This window comes from Mesocricetus auratus, unplaced genomic scaffold (assembly GCF_017639785.1).
Source record: "Mesocricetus auratus isolate SY011 unplaced genomic scaffold, BCM_Maur_2.0 Super-Scaffold_100001, whole genome shotgun sequence".
Taxonomy (NCBI): Eukaryota; Metazoa; Chordata; class Mammalia; order Rodentia; family Cricetidae; genus Mesocricetus; species Mesocricetus auratus.
Window position 1 is genome coordinate 5,275,803 of NW_024429187.1, and position 18,943 is coordinate 5,294,745.

At 40.5% G+C, this 18,943-nt stretch overlaps 1 protein-coding gene across 6 annotated transcripts in view; it reads left to right on the forward strand.

The window, feature by feature from the left end:
• The window catches only part of LOC101824959 (activating transcription factor 7 interacting protein), a 77,665-nt gene that overhangs the window by 48,696 nt on the left and 10,026 nt on the right, over nt 1–18,943 (forward strand). For all 6 annotated transcript variants that reach the window (XM_013115515.3, XM_013115516.3, XM_040743433.1 and 3 more), the window contains 6 exons: nt 3,238–3,303; nt 4,636–4,709; nt 5,621–5,709; nt 8,749–9,384; nt 14,110–14,174; nt 18,767–18,845. In XM_013115515.3, the coding sequence (XP_012970969.1) occupies nt 3,238–3,303; nt 4,636–4,709; nt 5,621–5,709; nt 8,749–9,384; nt 14,110–14,174; nt 18,767–18,845 (1,009 nt within the window). The remainder of the gene's footprint in view (nt 1–3,237; nt 3,304–4,635; nt 4,710–5,620; nt 5,710–8,748; nt 9,385–14,109; nt 14,175–18,766; nt 18,846–18,943) is intronic.

The window sequence follows — 18,943 nt, forward strand, 5'->3', positions numbered from 1 at the left end:
TTTTTTCCTTTCTCTCTTACTCATCTTAGACGTTTGCTAAGCCACTATATTGAATTTGTTTTATTAATTCCTAATCCTGTTTGTCATACAGTCTCATGGAACTCATTTTTTCTAAGCTTTTGTGACTGTGACTTTCTTCTTTGTGTTTGTAAGATTTTCTTAATTTTTAAAATTTTTATTTAAGTAGTTATGGTTTGATTTAGTGTTTGTTCATCTTAGAATGCATCTGCTCCATTAGAATTTAGAGGATAACTTTTCTGCATATTGTAACCTGTTTAATAGTAATTTACCTGAAATATGTCATCCCATGCTTGTTTGGATTTTAGGTTTTATACTGTAATAAAATTATAATGAATCTGCCTTTGAAAGATGGCTCTTTACTTTTGTAGCTATCTGCATTCTTTGTTGAGTACTCTTTTTTTTTTTTTTTTTTTGGTTTTTCGAGACAGGGTTTCTCTGTATTGTTTTGGAGGCTGTCCTGGAACTTACTCTGTAGACCAGGCTGGCCTCGAACTCACAGAGATCTGCCTGCCTCTGCCTCCCGAGTGCTGGGATTAAAGGCGTGCGTCACCAACGCCCGGCTGTTGAGTACTCTTGATAATTTATTTTAACTATAATGTGACACGAGTTTCTTTCTGGTCATACCTGATTAGTTTTCTAAATACCTCCTATACTTGAATTTGTTTTATTACTTCCTAATCCTGTTTGTTCATACAGTCTCATGTCTTTTTCTAAATCAGGGTAATTTTCTACTATAATGTGATTGAATAGATTTTCTGTGCTTTTAGTTTGCATCTCAGTTCCTTCTTACCCTGGGGATTAAGTTTGGTCTCTTGAGTTCCTGTAAGTTGTGGTTATAGTTATTATTCTTACTATTTTCCTTTATTGTTAAATGAATTTAAGATTTCCTTACCTCGTTTTCAATCCCTGATATTCTTTCTTTTGATTGATGTCTTTGAGTGATGCATCCCCCTGAGTTTTAGAATTTTTATTGACCTTTTTATTTCTAATATTTCCATGAACTTTGTATTATTCTGTTTGTTAAATTTGATTTTGTTATCTAAACACCAAATTTGCTTTGCTTCATTTAACTTAATTTTGTTTTTCATTGAGGTGATTTTTCTTTTTAAAATTAGATTTTTGAATTCTTTGGCATTTCAATCATTTTATTATCCTTAGATTCAGTTATTAAAGGGTCATTAACTTTTGGAGGACTCTTCATATCTCTGTGTTTCTACATTTTAATGTATCTGTTGATTGATACCTCTGGTTTCATGTTTTAGCTGACTGCTTTCTCTTGAGGGTTCTGTCTCTTCTGAGAAGAGAGTATACCACAGTAACAATTGCTCTTTAAAAAAGAACTCGATGTTTAAACTTTTATGGCTTTTATTTATTTATTTAGTTGTGTGTGTATGTTATCTATATGTGTATGCCTGTGTGCATGTATACATGGTGCACATATGGAATCAGGACAGCTTGCAGAGGTAAATTCTGTTAAGTGGGTCTGGGGAATCCAAGTGCTGAGTAATCTTGTGTCTGGGCCTTCGCCATAGACACAATTCAGCCATAGTATTATCACGCCTTCTTCATTGAGAAGACGTGACTCTAGGTCACATTGCTGAAATACCACTTCTCAAGATAGGAAGCAAGTTCCTAGGAAACAGACCTGTGGCTTATCTGCCTAGTCACTAGGGTATAGGCTTGAACAATAGAAGGTGGAATGTGAAAGATAAAGTTAGAGTCTGCAGTTAGGTTACCAGAGGACACAGGATGACCTACCCCTCCCACTGACCTTTGCTCCACGAGGCTCATTGCAGCTGCAGCACACCCCCATTCCTTCCCCTCCTCCCTCCCCCTGTATAAATCTCTTTGGGGTTAAATAAAGCTGTCGCCTTGATCAGACACTTGTCTTGCCATCATTTTCTCATATCTCCTGCCCCCCATCTGTCTTTCTCCTAGGTGTCCTCCAGTGCCCAAGCTGAATGTCCTGCGGGTTGGGGCAATCTTGCACAACAAAATCCTTAAATATAGTGAAATAACAACAGAGAAACATCTGTTCTCATACTTGGGTAGAAGAGCAGAAGCCCAGGGCACATATGATAAACTCAGGACTTTAAATAAGACATAGTTAATTAGAAATAGAAAAGGGAATAGGGAAAAGACAGACCTGTTCTGGTGTGTTTTCTCCCAAGCTTGTCAGATGGCAGTTCACTTGCTTTAGAAGGCAGTGTCATTGTCATTGAACTCTTTCTCTGTGAATTACAAGCAGGTTAGACCTGAAAGGGTTGTTTGCTTTCTGAGCTCCTCTAGCTTTTGAAAGGATAATTCTGTTGTAGTCAGTAAAGTGTTTCTGAAAAACGTTTCCTCACACAGAATTCCACTTCTGTGAATGACTAACCCTAAAGAAATATTCTAAAAGAATGAAGCTATCAAGCCATCAATTACAACTTATATGACAGTAGCAGGGCACTGGGAAACATTCACCTTATTCAGTGGATATATATCAGCCTCTATCTAGTACAGCAGTTCTCAACCTGTGGGCCGTGACCCTGTTGGGGGGTGTCACATATAATATGCTGCATATCATGCATTTAAATTACAGTTCATAACATTAGCATAAATTACAGTTATGAAGTAACAGTGAAATAATTTTATAGTGGGGGGGTCACCACAGCATGAGGAACTGTATTTTTTCTTAAAGATTTATTTATTATTTATATAGTGTTCTGCCTGCATGTATGCCTGCATGCTATAAGAGGGCACCAGATCCATGAAGAACTGTATTAAAGGGTTGCAGTGTTGGGAACATTGAGAACCACCACCTAAGTAGAAAAGTTCACGTACAAATGAGTCAGTACAGTACTTAGATATCCAAGTAGTTTTGTCAGGGGATCTCTTAGGACTTACATGTATGCCTGTATGTTTTCAGTAAGAAAAATAAGTGTGATTACAACCATTTTGTAAAATAACTGCAAATGAAACCATATTTATTCAAAAAATATTCTGTTGAAAGTAAACACATGTAGTTGTGGGTTAGGGCAAGCTGGTCTATTAGTATTTACACCTGGCGATTATTTCAGGAGCCATGTGGGTTTCCTATGATTTTCTGTGTTTTCCAAGTATGTATTTTGCAATCAGCTTGTCTTACTTTGTTCTAAAGAGCCTGTTATCTAGATTTCTCTTGTGTATAGCAGACTTATGAGGAGTTACACAACTTGACTTTTGTTTGTTTTCTAGGCCAAAATAGCCAGATTAACCAAACGTTTTGGAGCAGCCAAAGATGATCTTAAGAAAAGACAAGAAGTAAGGATTGCTCTTCTAGCTGTGTTTGTTGCTTTAGTGTTCTATTGCTGTGAAGATATTCCATGACCATGGCAACTCTTGCAATGGAAAAACCAATTGGGGCTGGCCTACAGTTTCAAAGGCTTGGTCTGTTATTGTCATGTGGGAAACATGGCAGCATATTGGCAGACATGGTGCTGGAGAGTTCTACATTTTGATGAGCAGGCAGCAGGAAGAGAGGGTGACACTGGCCCTGATTTGAGCATTTTAACACCTCAGAGCCCACCCTCAACAATACACTCCTTCCAACAAGGTCATTTCTCTTAATAATGCCACTTCCAGGTGCCCAAGCATTCAAATCTTTGAGCCAGTGGGGAACATTCTTATTCAAATGACCACATTCCATTCCTTGGTCCCCATAGGCTTGTAGCCTTTTCATAATGCAATACATTCAATCTAATAACAGCCCCAGTACAGTTTAAATGTCCAAAGTTCAAAGTCTCTTCTAAAACTCAACGCAGTCTCTTAAGTGTAATCCCTGTAAAATTAAAATAAAAAACCAAGTCACATTACTTAGCAATGGCACAGGATATATGTTACCATTCCAAAAGGGAGGAAAGGGAGTATAAAGTACTGGACCAAAGCAAGCCTGAAAATCAGCTGGACAAACTCCAAACTCTGCATCTCCTTCTGATGTCAAAGTACTTTTCAGATCTCAAGCTCCTTTGAGCTTTGTTGACTGCAGCACACTTTTCCTCTTGGGCTGGTTCTACTCCCTGTGAGCAATCCTTGACAGGTGTCCCATGATTCTGACATCTCCAACATGTTGGGGTCTCCAAGGCAATCCAGCCTTCACCTTCACAGCTTCATGCAATGTCTTCTGTGGGCCTCCATGGAGGGCCACATGGACCAGTGGCTTTCCTTAGCTGCAGAGGGAGATTCCACACCTCTTATGTCCTCAACTCTAAAGCCAGAAGAACCACGTGGTCAAAGCTGCCAGATTCTGTTGCATGCTAGGACTGGACCATGTCCCTCTCATTCAGTAACATCTTCACCACCTTTCTGTTTTTGATTGTTTCTTTCACTGCCTAAGCTTGACTATTCTGGAACTTACTCTTTATCTTTAGACAAGGCTGTCTTCTTGACAGTTTGGGAAATTTGAGATTTATGAAGAAAAACTTCCACAAGAAAACAGGGAAAGACAAAAGTAGTGATGTCTGACTCTGCAGTGTTTTCCTATTGTATTAGTTAAGTGAGGGATCATGTACTGAGCAAGTACTTGAATGTCTTTTTTAAAAACAGTTCCTGTATATTGAAATTTGTATTTGACTTTGGTATTTCCCCCTCTTTCAGAGCCCTCCAAACCCACCTATATCACCAGGAAAGCCTGCCAGTGATGTCAGCAGCAATAACAATGTGACCTACAGGTAAGAACTATGGTCCGTACATCCTGCTTAACTTAGCAAGGTTAGTCTTGGTGTGTAATTGTAAATGCCTGTGCAGTCGTGAATGAGTCATGTCATAGTTGCTTTTCTCCTTCCCCTTTATATATTTTATGTATTGTTTTTGTTAATTATTAGAGTGTTTTCTTTTGTTAGGACCTTATTTTTGCTTTTGCAGTGTTGAGGACTAAATCTAGAGGCCACCCCTCCCCTAAACCCTATATATTTCTTTAAGAACTTGTCATTAATAGTTTTTGGGTTTTTTTTTTTTTTTTTTTTTTTTGGTTTTTACGAGACAGGGTTTCTCTGTATTGTTTTGGAGGCTGTTGGTCCAGCCCGGCCTCGAACTCACAGCGATCCGCCTGCCTCTGCCTCCTGAGTGCTGGGATTAAAGGCGTGCACCACCACCGCGTGGCGTCATTAATAGTTTTTAACAATTGAAAACTGCTTTGGTCAGTGATAAGAATGTACCTTCCCAGCTGGGTGGTGGTGGCTCACTCCTTTAATCCCAGCACTCAGGAGGCAGAGGCAGGCGGATCTCTGTGAGTTCGAGACCAACATGGTCTACAAGAGCTAGTTCCAGGACAGCCTCCAAAGCCATGGAGAAACCCTGTCTCAAAAAAAAAAAAAAAACAAAAACAAAACAAACAACAACAAAAAAAGAGCGTGCCTTCCCTTGTATTCAGTCTTTAGGTAACTGACAACAGTCGAATACGGATAGGGACTCTAGTGCAGTGTTCTCTGACATGGCAGTCTGTGTACCAACTGTGGCCTCAGGGACTGGGTGCAAATCCCAGATCTTACCCTTTCCCATCAGTGGCCACTGTTTTTCCTGTGCTTTAGTGGGTTCCCCTAGGATGGCATAGCCATTGACTGCACATGTATCTGTTTCCTAGAAATGCAGGCACAGTCCGACAGATGCTGGAGTCCAAAAGAAATGTTAGCGAGGGTCCACCATCATCCTTTCAAACTCCTGGGAATGCAGGTAACTTGTTTTTTAATACCAAAAATATATTTTCTTGGGACCTACTATCTTTGGTTCTCTTATATTCTTTTGTGGTTGGAAATGGGTTAGAAAACAGGATGCTTTGGTGTAAACATGAATGCCTTTAAAACAGTTTCAGACTGTAGACAGGTACACATGAAAAGATAGACATTGAGGTTCCTAGTGTAGTACTTCTCAGACTTTCTCATCTCTGGCCCTTTAAGTCTCATGACATTAGTAAGAACTGGAGAGAATTTTTGAGTTACAAACTAATTGGTACTATCAATTGAATTAAAATAAAAATTAAGGACTTTTGTTTACCTAAAATTAATAATAAGCCCAGAGGCAGGCGAATCTCTGAGTTTGAGGCCAGCCTGGTCTACATAGTGAGTTCTAAGACAGCCAGGGCTACATAGTGAGCCCTTGTCTTGAGTAAACCAAAAACCACACAGAAATAAATTAATGATAATCTGTGTGCACACAAAGAAACTTTTTAAAAATAGAAAATAACTATAGTTTTAAAAAATTATCAGTCAAAGGGCAGAGATCTGAGTTTTATTTCTAGAAGCCACACTAAATAAATAAACAAAGGCAGCTGCCACACATGGCTGTCCCAGTGGTAGAGGAGGGGACCAGGCTCTGGCCGGCCAGCCTACGTGGGGAGCTGCAGGCCGGTAAGACCCTGTCCCAACAAAGGAAAAAAAGGGAGACGGACAGTGACTGCCACCAAGATGAACAAGACTGTGTGTGCAGGTGCCCATGACTGAATAAAAATACTGAAAGAGAAATGGCACTTGAGCTGTCCCCTGGCCTCCATGTTCATGTACACACATGAGCATATGTGGACATGTGTAAATGTCAGTGAAAACTGGGATGTGTTGCCTTTTACATATTTCTTTAAATCTTGGGTAAGATGTTAAACAGCTAAAGCTGGCTGGATTCTCACGTCTGTAGTGGCTGCTTTCAATGTCTTCCAGTCTGCTGACATCTAACACGAAAGGAGTGCAGCCTCAGATGGACAGATGGAAACAGGGTGGATAGCTGGACAGATGGAAACAGGGTGGATAGCTGGACAGATGGAAACAGGGTGGATAGCTGGACAGATGGAAACAGGGTGGATAGACGGACAGATGGAAACAGGGTGGATAGCTGGGGACTCCCCTTTGGTGGTAGCTCTGTGAAGCTAGTGCAGACTAGAGTCAGAAATCGTATGCTTTTCTCGTTGTTTTTGTAAGTCACTCTTTCAGGGGAGTAGGTCCTGCTAGGCATTGTAAGTACAGACCTGTAATTACAGAACTTATCAGGCTATGGCAGGCAGATGGTAAGTTCAAGGCCAGCCTATGATTTTACTTGAGGATGGGACATAATAAAAATTGTAGTTTTTATTACTTCTTTATGGACATTTTTAAAGTGGAATTTACTTTTAAAATACTGTAATAAGCATTCATTAGGGAAGAGGTTAGTGTGACAGGAGTATTTGGTGTCTCTGTACTACCTTGGATTTTGTAATTTTTCTCCTGACCACAACTTCATTTTCCATTGTTTGTCACCATGGTCTATGGATATCACATGGAACATTCCACTAATAATTCATATCTTTTATTGTGATAATTGCTTTATTATTCTTTACTATGCCTAATTTCCAAATTAGTGTACAATTTCTAATTATGGTCATGACGTTTCAGTGAGTTGCGAATGCATTTAAAACAGTTATCCGGTGAGATCATAAAGGAATTCTTGTCAGCTGCTGAGGCCGTAGCCATTTCACTATTGTAGATAGTCACTCAGCATGTTACTCCTTAGTGCGCCATGTTCATGTGAGCAGAGCTATAGCTCTGTGAGCTATACAGACTGTAGTAAATAGAGTTGTGTGGGATACTGAACACAACTATTTACTCTATTAGTATTACCAGTAGTGTACTGTAAACTGATGATGCCATTTTATGCTTGTAGTAGCTGCATATATTTCCTACTTACTGTCTCTTGACCCATTGAATGATTGATGTATCCCAGCTAGATTTATACAGTCTTGTGATCATATAGTATTGGAATTATTTAGTGACACATTTCTCAAAACATTCCCATGTTGTTAAGGTTTACATGTACATAGGAAAAGACGTGGTGTGTGTAAAGTTCTCTATTCTCTGTCTTAGGATATAATTTCCAGAAATACGGACCTGCTGAACTAAGCCAGCAGCCATTTTACCTTTTGCCCACAAAGTGCAAAAGTCAAATGTCTCATTACTATTATGAAAATAGCTTTGACATTGTAAAGTCCTTGCAAGGTTCCCAGGAAACTAGAGGTAGCTCTCTGCACTCACTGAGAATTACTGCTCTGGTGTGTCTATGATTTTGGAAAAACTAGATATCTGAGTAGTCAATTAAGTTATAGTTTAACCCTATTCCAGTGAGACTAAACCTAAGTAGTTAGTTGAGTCAAAAGCTACTGTAACTCTCTGGAGTCTGCACTTACTCTTTTCCCTCTTTGGCTTGTTCCATTTCTCAATTTATTTCCATGTTTGCTTAGTTTCCTCTGTGTCAGCAGTGTGTACAGCGTCTCCTCTAAAGGCTCCTTCTCCCACGATGAGTTCTTTCCCTAGGAACTCAGTGAGACAGCCTCAGCGTCACTCACTAATGGCCACCGCTTTCCCTATTTCCTACCTGAGCTGGGTAGTGTTGGTGTTTAAGCCATTTACACTGTTTAGAATGAGGTTTAAAAAATACCTGCATATTTTTACTGAGTTTTCAGTTTTTTTTTAGTTGCTTTTCCAGTTAGTTCCTCTGAAGTGAGTGTTGTAATTTTCAAGAGCTGTTTTGATACTAAGATAGCAATCTTGAGTATTAACATTAAATCATGTGGCATTTTTATAAAGAAACCAAGTGTACATGCAAAATCACCTCTAAACATTTCAGTGTTTTTGAACTTAACCCTGAACATTATTTTGCGATGGTTTTGCTATGTAAACTATATATCTGTGACTTATTTTTGCTGACTAATTACGGCAGCGATCGAGACTGAGACTTGTGTTTTCTCTGCAGTGTCTTCAGCCAGCCTTGTGACTCCTCCAGCAATCGTCAGCAGTCAGCCTAAACTGCAGCCTTCAGCGAGCTCAGGTTCTCTGCCGGCAGCCTCTCTTCTTCCCGCTCCCAGCACAGCCACAGTAGTTGCCAGTACTCAGGTGCCTAGTGGAAACCCTCAGCCTACAATCTCCCTGCAGCCCTTGCCAGTGATTCTGCATGTTCCCGTTGCCGTGACCTCTCAGCCTCAGCTCCTACAAAGCCATCCAGGAACTATCGTGACGAATCAACCGTCTGGCAGCGTTGAATTCATATCTGTGCAAAGCCCACCGACAGTGAGTGGGCTTACCAAAAATCCAGTATCCTTGCCACCCTTGCCAAACCCCACTAAACCAAACATTCCGTCAGTGCCCAGTCCTAGTATTCAGAGGAACTCTTCTGCCACTGCTGCGCCCTTGGGGACAACACTCGCTGTTCAGGCCGTCCCGACCGCACATTCTATTGTGCAGGCCACAAGGACTTCTTTACCCCCAGTAGGCCCATCAGGACTGTATAGCTCATCAAACAATCGTGGCCCCATACAGATGAAAATCCCAATATCCGCTTTTAGCACTTCATCTTCTGCAGAACAAAATAGCTCTGCCACCCCAAGAACTGGTAAGTTGGTTTGCTTAGTAACAGAAACAAAAGCTCTTTCTAGCATCATTGGAAAAATGGGGTAAACAGAATTTGCTTGATTATTTATAGTAATTTCCTGAATATCTAGTGATAAATGACACCACTAAAGTGGAGTATAAGAGAGGTTTATTTCACTGGGCTTTCTTATGAGGAGTAATATTTGTATAGCCTCATGGGATCTGTCACAATTTGATCCATGTAATGGTCAGTTCAGGATGCTGAACTCTACTTTAAAAAAAAGTTTATGTGTTGGAACTTTAATGTTTTTTTCTTTATTTCATAGATGACTTTAGCCAGTAGTCTTAAAAACCAGAAGCGACTCCTCTTGCCTCACTCTCTCAGTGCCCAGACACTTGCCGTCTTCTCCCCTCTGCCCTTCCCTGTCTAAAAGATTGGGAAGTTAGCATTGCTATTTCATTTTTTAGTAATTATCTCATTTTGGTCGGTTTTTATACAGGCTTTGTAACAAGCGTTGTGTTATTTTTTATTTCTTTTTATGATAGATTTGGTGGGCCAGGAAAATTGAGTAAATATATTTTAAGTATCTAACTTCAGAAGTTTAATGCAAGAGAGAGTTAAAAACCATATATCACCAGGAAGTGGTGGCGCATACCTTTAATCCCAGGACTTGGGAGGCAGAGGCAGGTAGATCTGTAGGTTGAGGCCAGCCTGGTCTACAGAGAGCTCCTGGATAGCCAGGGCTACACAGAGAAACCCTGTCTCAAAAAAAAAAAAAAAAAAAAAAAAGAAGAAAGAAATTCTTTGGCCATGCCTAATTTCAGGGATGCCATAAATTATAGTAGTCATTTGTCCTTTTAGACCACCCATAGTTTAAGCTGGAATCAAGTGGCAAATTTTTGCTGAATATGAAAAATGAAGTTAGATTATATATGCTTATAACATTATTACATATTAATTAGTAGATCATATAACTAAAAGTTGCAATGTCTTATATTTATAAACATGTATTTACTTAATAAAATATGTGCTATATAATTAGATTACATTTGTATATCTTTGTTACAGGTCATCATATCCTTAATGGATTTTAAGTAAATAGTTCTTGTTTATAATGAAGTAGATATCCTTTAGGGTTAAATGGTACTTTATTCCTTCAAGAAATAATTGGTGCTTGTAATTTTCTAACGTCCTGCAGGCACATAGAAACATGTAAGGCAGTCCTTTTCTCACTAACTCTATAGATTAAATATGAAGCCTTGCCATTAAATAGGTAGTTATAAATGTAATAAATGTTAAAGTAGGCTCTTTAAGAAGATGTAGAGGGGGATGAGAGTCCTTGAAAGGTATGGGCTAGACACCTTACGAGGGAATGGTAACATTACACAATTCTTTAGTGTATGGGGGAGTGTGGCATCCATGAATATTGACCGCTGAGTGGAAAATGGTTTGATAGAGATAGCAATGAATTTAGGTCGACCAAATGCTGAGGCAGGAGCAGTCCATTAGATGACAAATGCTGAGGCAGGAGCAGTCCATTAGATGAGAATTGGAAGCATTAAAGTGCAGAAGAGAAGAAGTGGCCTCATTTGATGATGATCTCTTGATAATTTGTTACTGTAAGACCAAACAGCAAGGGCTGCAGAGATGGCTCAGCAGTTACGACTCCTTGCTCCTCCAGAGGCCCCAAGTCGATTCCTAACACCCAGAAAGCAGCTCAAAATCATTTAACTCCAGTCCCAGGGATCCTGTGCCTTCCTCAGGACTCTTTGGGTACCAACACTTGCACATGGTGCTCAGGCATACTTGAAATAAAACATTCCATGCAAAAAAAAATCATTTTTTATAAACATGGTTTGGACTTGCTTTTTAAATGTGTGTGTGTGTGTGTGCGCGCACACATGCACGCACATGTGAGGACAGAGGGTGTCAGTTTGCTTAGAGCTGGAGTTAATTCATTATGAGCTACTTGGTAGGGTGTTGGAGCCTGAACTCTGGGTTCTCTGCAGGGGCACTCTGTGCTCCTGGTTTGGACTTCTAAAGCTTTCAGTGTTAGTCTCATTTAGTAAGATAGCTTTTTTTTCCACATTTAAGATTTATTTATTATGTATACAGTGTTCTGTCTGCATGTATGCCTACAATCCAGAAGAGGCACCAGATCTCATTACAGATGGTTGTGAGCCACCATGTGGTAGCTGGGAATTGAACTCAGGACCTCTGGAAGAACAGCCAGTGCTCTTAACCTCTGAGCCACCTCCCCAGCACAGTAAGATAGCTTTTAAGAGGTTGATTTGTAAAGGAGTTATGTTGTTGTATAGAATTTACTGAACATCTCTCATTCCAAAATATGAGGAAACTAGAGTTTAAATAATACTAAGCAGTTACTTCTTCACCCATAATTTCTTTGGAGTTTCTGCAAACTCTCTGCCTCCCATTTCTACTCATATAATTATCCAGACCTACCATCGGATACTGCCACGTCGTACCTGTAAATGCTAAGACTGCAGTAGAGAGATGGCTCAGCAATTAAGAGCATTTGCTGCTCTTGCAGAGGATCTGGGTTCAGTTCCCAGCACCCACATTGCAAAACTTAACAACTGCCTATAATTCTAGCTCCAGAGGATTGATTGACACCCTCTTATGACCTTCAGAGGCATCTGCATATTTGTGGTACACATTCAAGACAGACAGACACACACACACACACTACACATAAAAATGAAATGCTTCTTAAAAATGACCAGCTGGTATTAAATAATGTAATCCACCAAGCAGGTGATAAAATAACTGTGTCCAAGATGATAGAAAGGTTTTTAAGCTAAAATTTCATTTCACAGCCAGGCGTTGGTGGTGCACGCCTTTAATCCCAGCACTCGGGAGGCAGAGGCAAGTGAATCTCTGTGAATTCACGGACAGGCTGATCTACAGAGCGAGTTCCAGGACAAACAGCCAAGGCTACACAGAGAAACCGTGTCTTAAAAGAAAATAACAACAACAACAAAAAGTTTTGGATACTTTTAGCCTGTAGTTAAAAGGGTAGGGCATATTGAAAATCTAGAGAAAGGAATATTGTTACTGTTTTGTGAATAATTGACTTGTTATGCTAAGAATAGAATCGTTCTGATTAACAAAACAGCATTATGTACACACACACACACACACACACACACACACACATACATTTAGTGTGTATGTAAAGAAACAAAAGGGCTGGAGAGATGGCTCAGAAGTTAAGAGCACTGACTGCTCTTTCAGAGGTCCTGAGTTCAATTCCCAGCAACCACATGGTGGCTCCAAACCATCTATAATGAGATCTGGTGCCCTCTTCTGGCCTACAGGTGTACATGCAGGCAGAACATTGTGTTCATAATAAATAAATAAAATCTTTTAAAAAAAGAAACAAAAAGTCTGATGTTTTGGTAATATTGCCTGTGTATATTAATTCTTTAGCATGTAAGACAAGTAACCTAGAATTAGTTTTATGGTAAAAGTCTTACAGGAAATTTACATAGAAAACATTTTTGTATATATGTATTTATTGTTTTTGAGACAGGGTCTTACATAGTTCTACCCGGCAGGCCTGGAACTTGCTATGTAGATCAGCTAGGCCTCTGTCTCATAGAGCTCTGCCTGCTTCTGCTTCCCAAGTGCTGGGATTAACGATGTGCACCACTACACCCTGCCAGTTTTAACAATTTTTAAAAAGTGCATTTATATTAATACGTTACTTCTCCAACATGTGGGTGTTTCTCTTAATTGATTCCTTAAATGTAGAATTATATATGCAATATACACAGCTTTATCAGTTTTCAGGCATAAGTGGTCCAATCTGTATATGTTCTGAGGGTTTGAAAAGAACAGGAATACCATACTTTGACCAAAAAATTGTTTATCTCTGGAAAGAAGATGGGATGTTTTGACATAAGAACACTCTTGATAATGCAACTAATTATTATCAAAGAATGAAAGTGAATCCCTTCAATGGATGGAAAAGCTATTTTATAAGCTCTTAAAGTTTCTCTTCTGCCTATAGAAACTGGGCAGGGACATGCTTGCTTTTCTGTTTTCATGTATATAACAATTTTCCCCTGGAAACTTGATGCCAGCTAAATGCAAATGAACACAGGAAGTAATCTGGGTGGGTGTGACTCAGTAAGCTGTCTGCTGCTCAAGCTCCAGGACCCCAGTTCAGAGCTGGGGATTTACACAGAAGCCAGCGGAGCGACGCAGATACGGGCGGATTCCTTGAGTTCCTTGTCTAAGAATCAGTGAACTCCAGGTTCACTGAAAGACTGCCTAGAAAAATAAGGTGGTGGGCTGTAAGGGAGACAGCTGGCGTCAACCACAGGCCCCCAGACATAGCTGTGAACAAGTGTGTGCACCCGCACAAAGTAATCTGTGCATATGTGTTCCTCATGGCTTCTGTAACCTGCAATGAATTTATCATGAACACTTTTGATCCAAGATCTTCCCCCAGCGATTTTCACATCTTGTGAAAGAATGATGCTTCACTTAAGTGTGTTCTCATCTTGGAACATTCACATTGTACAAATGTTAAATTACAGTTCCCAGGTATTCTTTAGGATAGGTTAAGTTGCTGGAGAATGAGTGTTATAATTTAAAAGTATATGAAGCTTCTGATCTGTGAGAGAAACCATCTGGGACATGCTGATAGAAAAATAGTTGGAGAAGAATATGGAAATTATTATACATGTGTTAAATTTCCCCCCTTTTTTTAATTCTCAGAAACCCAGACAAACAAAACAGTAGATTCTTCTGTTAATAAGAAAGTGGCAGATAGCACATCACAGGTAAGATTGTCCCCTTTACCTCAGAGTTCTGTTATGATCAACAGAAATTATGATTTCTTATATCTTTAATTGCAGGTTGTAGGTTTTTGGTTTTATTGTTGTTGTTTGTTTTTTTTGGAGACAGGATCTTATGTAGCCCAGGCTAGTTTCAAACTCATGAATGTAAGTTTTCTGTTCCTTTTCCTTCGGGAGGCCTTTGTTGTACTTTTGTTTTAGTTTAGTGGACTTTAATAAGTCATCAGCATTTGAATGAACTGTTCAGTGCAGCAAGGACTCTACAGCAAGTAATTTCCCTGTTTGTATTCAACATTTTCTTTTCTCTGTTGATTTCAGTGGTGTCATTGTGCTTTACATGGGAGTAAATTTCTTTTTTTACTTTTTAAATTTAAAGTAGAAACAAGGTTGCTTCACATGTCAATCCCAGATCCCTCTCCCTTTCCCTCCCCTCCCCTCCTCCCACACCCTCCCACCAACTCTCCCAATACTCCCTCCTTTTCCCAGGAAAGGTGAGGCCCTCCATGGGGGGGGGGGGATGCATTTCCTAGTGTTCTGCTTGAGGTTCATTGCAACTTTTCAATTTGTAAATGCTTTTCTTCAGATTTTTTTGGGTGTCATTATTTCTTCACATACTCAGCTTTCCTTCCCCTCACTTAAAAGGTTATTTGTTTGGGGGTATGGCAAGGTCCACTGGGAGAGTAGAGGACAGCTAATGGGAGTCAGTTTAGTCTAGCTAGGTGCTGGGGGTGCAACTCAAGCATTGCACTGGCCCTCAGTCAGATTTTTGTTGAACTGACACTTCTTTTGTTTTATTCTCTCTTCCTTGGGCTGGAAAAATTCTCTTGATGGCTCATCAATTTCACGGAGTTCATCTGCATCTTATAAACTGCCTTTGAGCCCAGCCAGATGACTTTTAACATAGTTGATATTCTTTGAGAATTCTATACATGTATACAATGTTTTCTGATCACATCCACTCCTCCTAGGTCCCCCCCAACACATCTCTTCTCAATTTCATGCCCCTCCCAGATAACCCACAGTCCCAGTTACTGCTGCCCATGTGTGCATGGGGGTGGGGTTAACCTGCAGTGGCTGCACCCTCTTCCAGTGGCCACCAACTGCTCCTAATGCCTTAGCTAGGGCAGGGCCTCATGAACCCTTCTTTACCCTTGCTTGACTTGACTGGCGGGACCTTAGGGTCTCTTGCTGTAGGCTGTCACAGCCTGTGTGGTCATTACCAAACTGCCGTGTCTGTGCAGAAGGCAGTGTTCCCAGCACTCCTCCCGTCTCTTCTCATCATCATTCCCAGCTCCTGGCCTAGGGTGGTGGGAGGCAGTCTCTCTCATGAGGCCTTTAACTAGTTTTGTATTAACAGCTGTCTGGCAAAGAGAAGGTTCTCTGACCAAAATCAAGAGCAGTAAAAATCATGGCTAAAACAGAAATATTTAGAAGACGGTTTGATAGTTTAGCAAATGATAATAATAGTAGCGTGTCCGTTTGCTCCACCCCGCACCCTCCCCCACACACTATAGTTTGACCAGGTTTACAATACCAGTCACACATTGCCTTCTGTGGGGCAGCCTCAGATTTGATTATCTCCGTAGCAAAATGTCACTATTTGGCCCATTACATTACTACTATTGTATCAGTGGGGATGTCAAATTGCCTGGAAGATCAGTATTGTGGCATGCCGGGACCGGTACTGGTTAGACCAGTGATATCTTTCCTCTCCCGGTGGCCTGCCAGCACTATGAAAGATGACAGTGAGGAAGTTTCCAGTCAGTTCCAGATTGATTTCTTCATGTCCTGCAACCAAAGAGTGTGCTATCTTCAGCAGTGTGCTCTTACCATGTAGTTATTTATGGTAGACAGAGAAGAGCAACAGTAATAGGCTGTGTTGTTCTGGGGGCCTCCATGACCATTAACCATGCATGACAGAAAATTTTATTTAATAGCATCCCATGTCTCCTGGGAGGGACATTGCCCACCTTTGCAGGGTACTTCCATTCAGATTCCCTTTTCTTTATATGTTTTAATTATTTTAAAAGTGGTGATTTTCCATAAGGCTTTTTCATTATCCTTAGATTTTGGTTTTGGTTTTTTGGTTTTGTTTTGGTTTGGTTTTTTAAGACAGGGTTTCTCTGAAGCTTTGGAGACTGTCCTAGAACTCACTCTGTAGACCAGGCTGTCCTCAAACTCATAGAGATCCTGCCTCTGCCCCTCTGCCTGTCTCTGCCTCTGCCTCCCTCTCAAATGCTGGAATTAAAGGGGTGCACCACCAATGCCCAGCCTCCTTAGTTTTTTTTAACCTGCTCTTTATCCCTTTCTCTTCCTGACCTCCCCCAACCCACCTACTTCAGCTAATTAAAAAAAAAAAAAAAGAGAGAGAAAGAGATTTAAGCTGTTTTTATTTACTTTACTAGAGAAGGTTGTTTTGTTTTCGAGACAGGTCTCGCTATATACCTCTGGATGTCCTGGAACTCACTGTATAGCTCAGGCTAGCTTCAAGCTCACAGAGACCCTCCTGCCTTGGCCTGCTTTGTACCGAGAGTGTGTGCCACTACATCAGGACATCAGGAGTTCCAACTAATTAAAAATTCATTTAGCTCTGTGTGCATGCGCATGTCTGTGTGAGGTACGTAGAGGGCATCAGAGTCTCTGACGGGGAAGTTCCAGGCAGTCGTGAGCTAGCTGCCCGTGTCTGGTAATGAACTCCGGTCTTCTGCAAGAGTAATACACTGCTCTCTCACCCACTCAGCCATCCTGTCTCTGGCACGCCCAGCTACTCTCTTCTCTGAGAATCATTTTCAGCCCTATTCTTTTTCCTTTTAGTTTTTTTGTTTGTTTTCCGAGGCAGGGTTTCTCTGGGGCTTTGGAGGCTGTCCTGGAGCTAGCTCTTGTAGACCAGATTGGTCTCAAACTAACAGAGATCCGCCTGCCTCTGCCTCCCGAGTGCTGGGATTAACGGTGTGCACCACCGCCGCCCGACCCTCTTAGTTTTTCTTACTTATTCAGTTTTTAGTATCATAATTTTCATAGTTACTTTGTACTCTTAATCTCCAGTGGATAGTATTGGACTGGAGTCTGATTTTGTTGATTATTTATTTAGATGTATCCACTGTACTGTGTGTTTTTGGTTTTTGGTTTTTTTTTCCTCTCCATGTCTTGTAATGTCTGGTCCATGGCTTCAAAATTTGGTAGATTTTGAAAACTGAACCTTGTTAATAATACATGATGCTAGCAAGTAAATGACTTCTAATTCCTTGAGGACTAGAAACTTAACTTTGAATTAAACCAGTTTATGGTGTTTGTAATTATATAAACGTCTATGAAATTTTTGTAGAAAGAGTTTTTACAAGATTGAGAATAACTGTTGGGATTCTAAAGTCAGGGAATTCTTTTCTTCTAATTGTTCCTACTCCATTTATCTATTGTGCGTATGTGTCACCGTGCTCCTGTGGGCAGAGGTGGCTGTGGATGTCAGTCTCTCCTCCATCCATCTGGTGCGGCCTGGAGATCAGACTCAGGTGGTCAGGCGCTGCAGCAAGGACCTCTGCCTGGAGAGCCAGACCAGAGGGCGGCCCAGATTCCACTGCTTTAGTTCCCACTTGAGTTTTACACATGAACACCTTTGTTGTTTAGAGTCCATCTCAAGATGCCATGCCAAATTATGATTATCATTTGCTAAATGATACCATATTTCACATGTGATGTTACGTATTTTGTACATAATTTGGATTAGCCTTTGTAATTAGTTACACATCTATATTTAGAGATTAATTCGTACAGCTCACAAGTTGGAACCTAAGCTGCAGCAAGTCTATCTGACTGCAAATGCTGGCTCTGCAGCCAGAGCTGGTCTACCCTCTTCTGTTACTGTTGCTGTGGTTTTGCTTTTAACCCTAATTGTCTTATAATGATTTTGGACACTGTGCTGAGTTTGGTCAAATTGGATATCCCCTAATGATATAACCATGTGTTTTTGGGGGAGCACTTTCCAGTTCTCTTTGCAGCCTCTCTGTGAATGTAGTCCTTAGTTTTGATCCATCCATAGCTGATCACCTGGGGTAAGGCTGGCTGGTGCTTTCATTGTTGGGAAATGGATATTGTTTGTATTTAATGGTGTAGCACTTACAGCAGCTCTGTGTAACAGACAGCTTTAGTTTTAAAACCGTTAGAATTTTTGTTAGAAGGTATTGGAAAATAATGATGCATTGCAATAATTAGTGTTTATGTTTTATTTGTTATATGTTGGTAATTGTATATGTATGAGTCTTCATGTACCAAAATGTGCAAGTGGAGGTCAGAGGACAACTTGTAGGAGGAAATGAGTTCTTTTCTGTCACCATGTGAATCCCAGAGCTCAAACTCTGGTCAGGCTTGGCAGCAAGTGCCTTTACCCACTGAGGCATCTGCCAGCTCTGTGAGTTTGAACTCACAGATGTGCTGTGCTGTTTACTTGTCAAACTGTTGAGATAAAGGCACCTAGGGGCCTGGCTTGAAGTAGGCCATTACCCCTTTTACCCTAACCGTTACCACCAGTTACTTGGTATTTACCAGTTCCATTAGAGAATCAACCAAGTTTTGTTTTTTAGAGTGGGAAAGCTTCTGGCAATGATTCCAGTGGTGTCATTGACCTCACGATGGATGATGAAGAGAGTGGAACTACACAAGGTACTTAAATAGTAATTCTTCAAGGAAATGCTATAGTGACGCTTCTCTCTTAATATCTGGTGATATTTTGGGAAGGTAAAATTGATGTGTCTCACCCT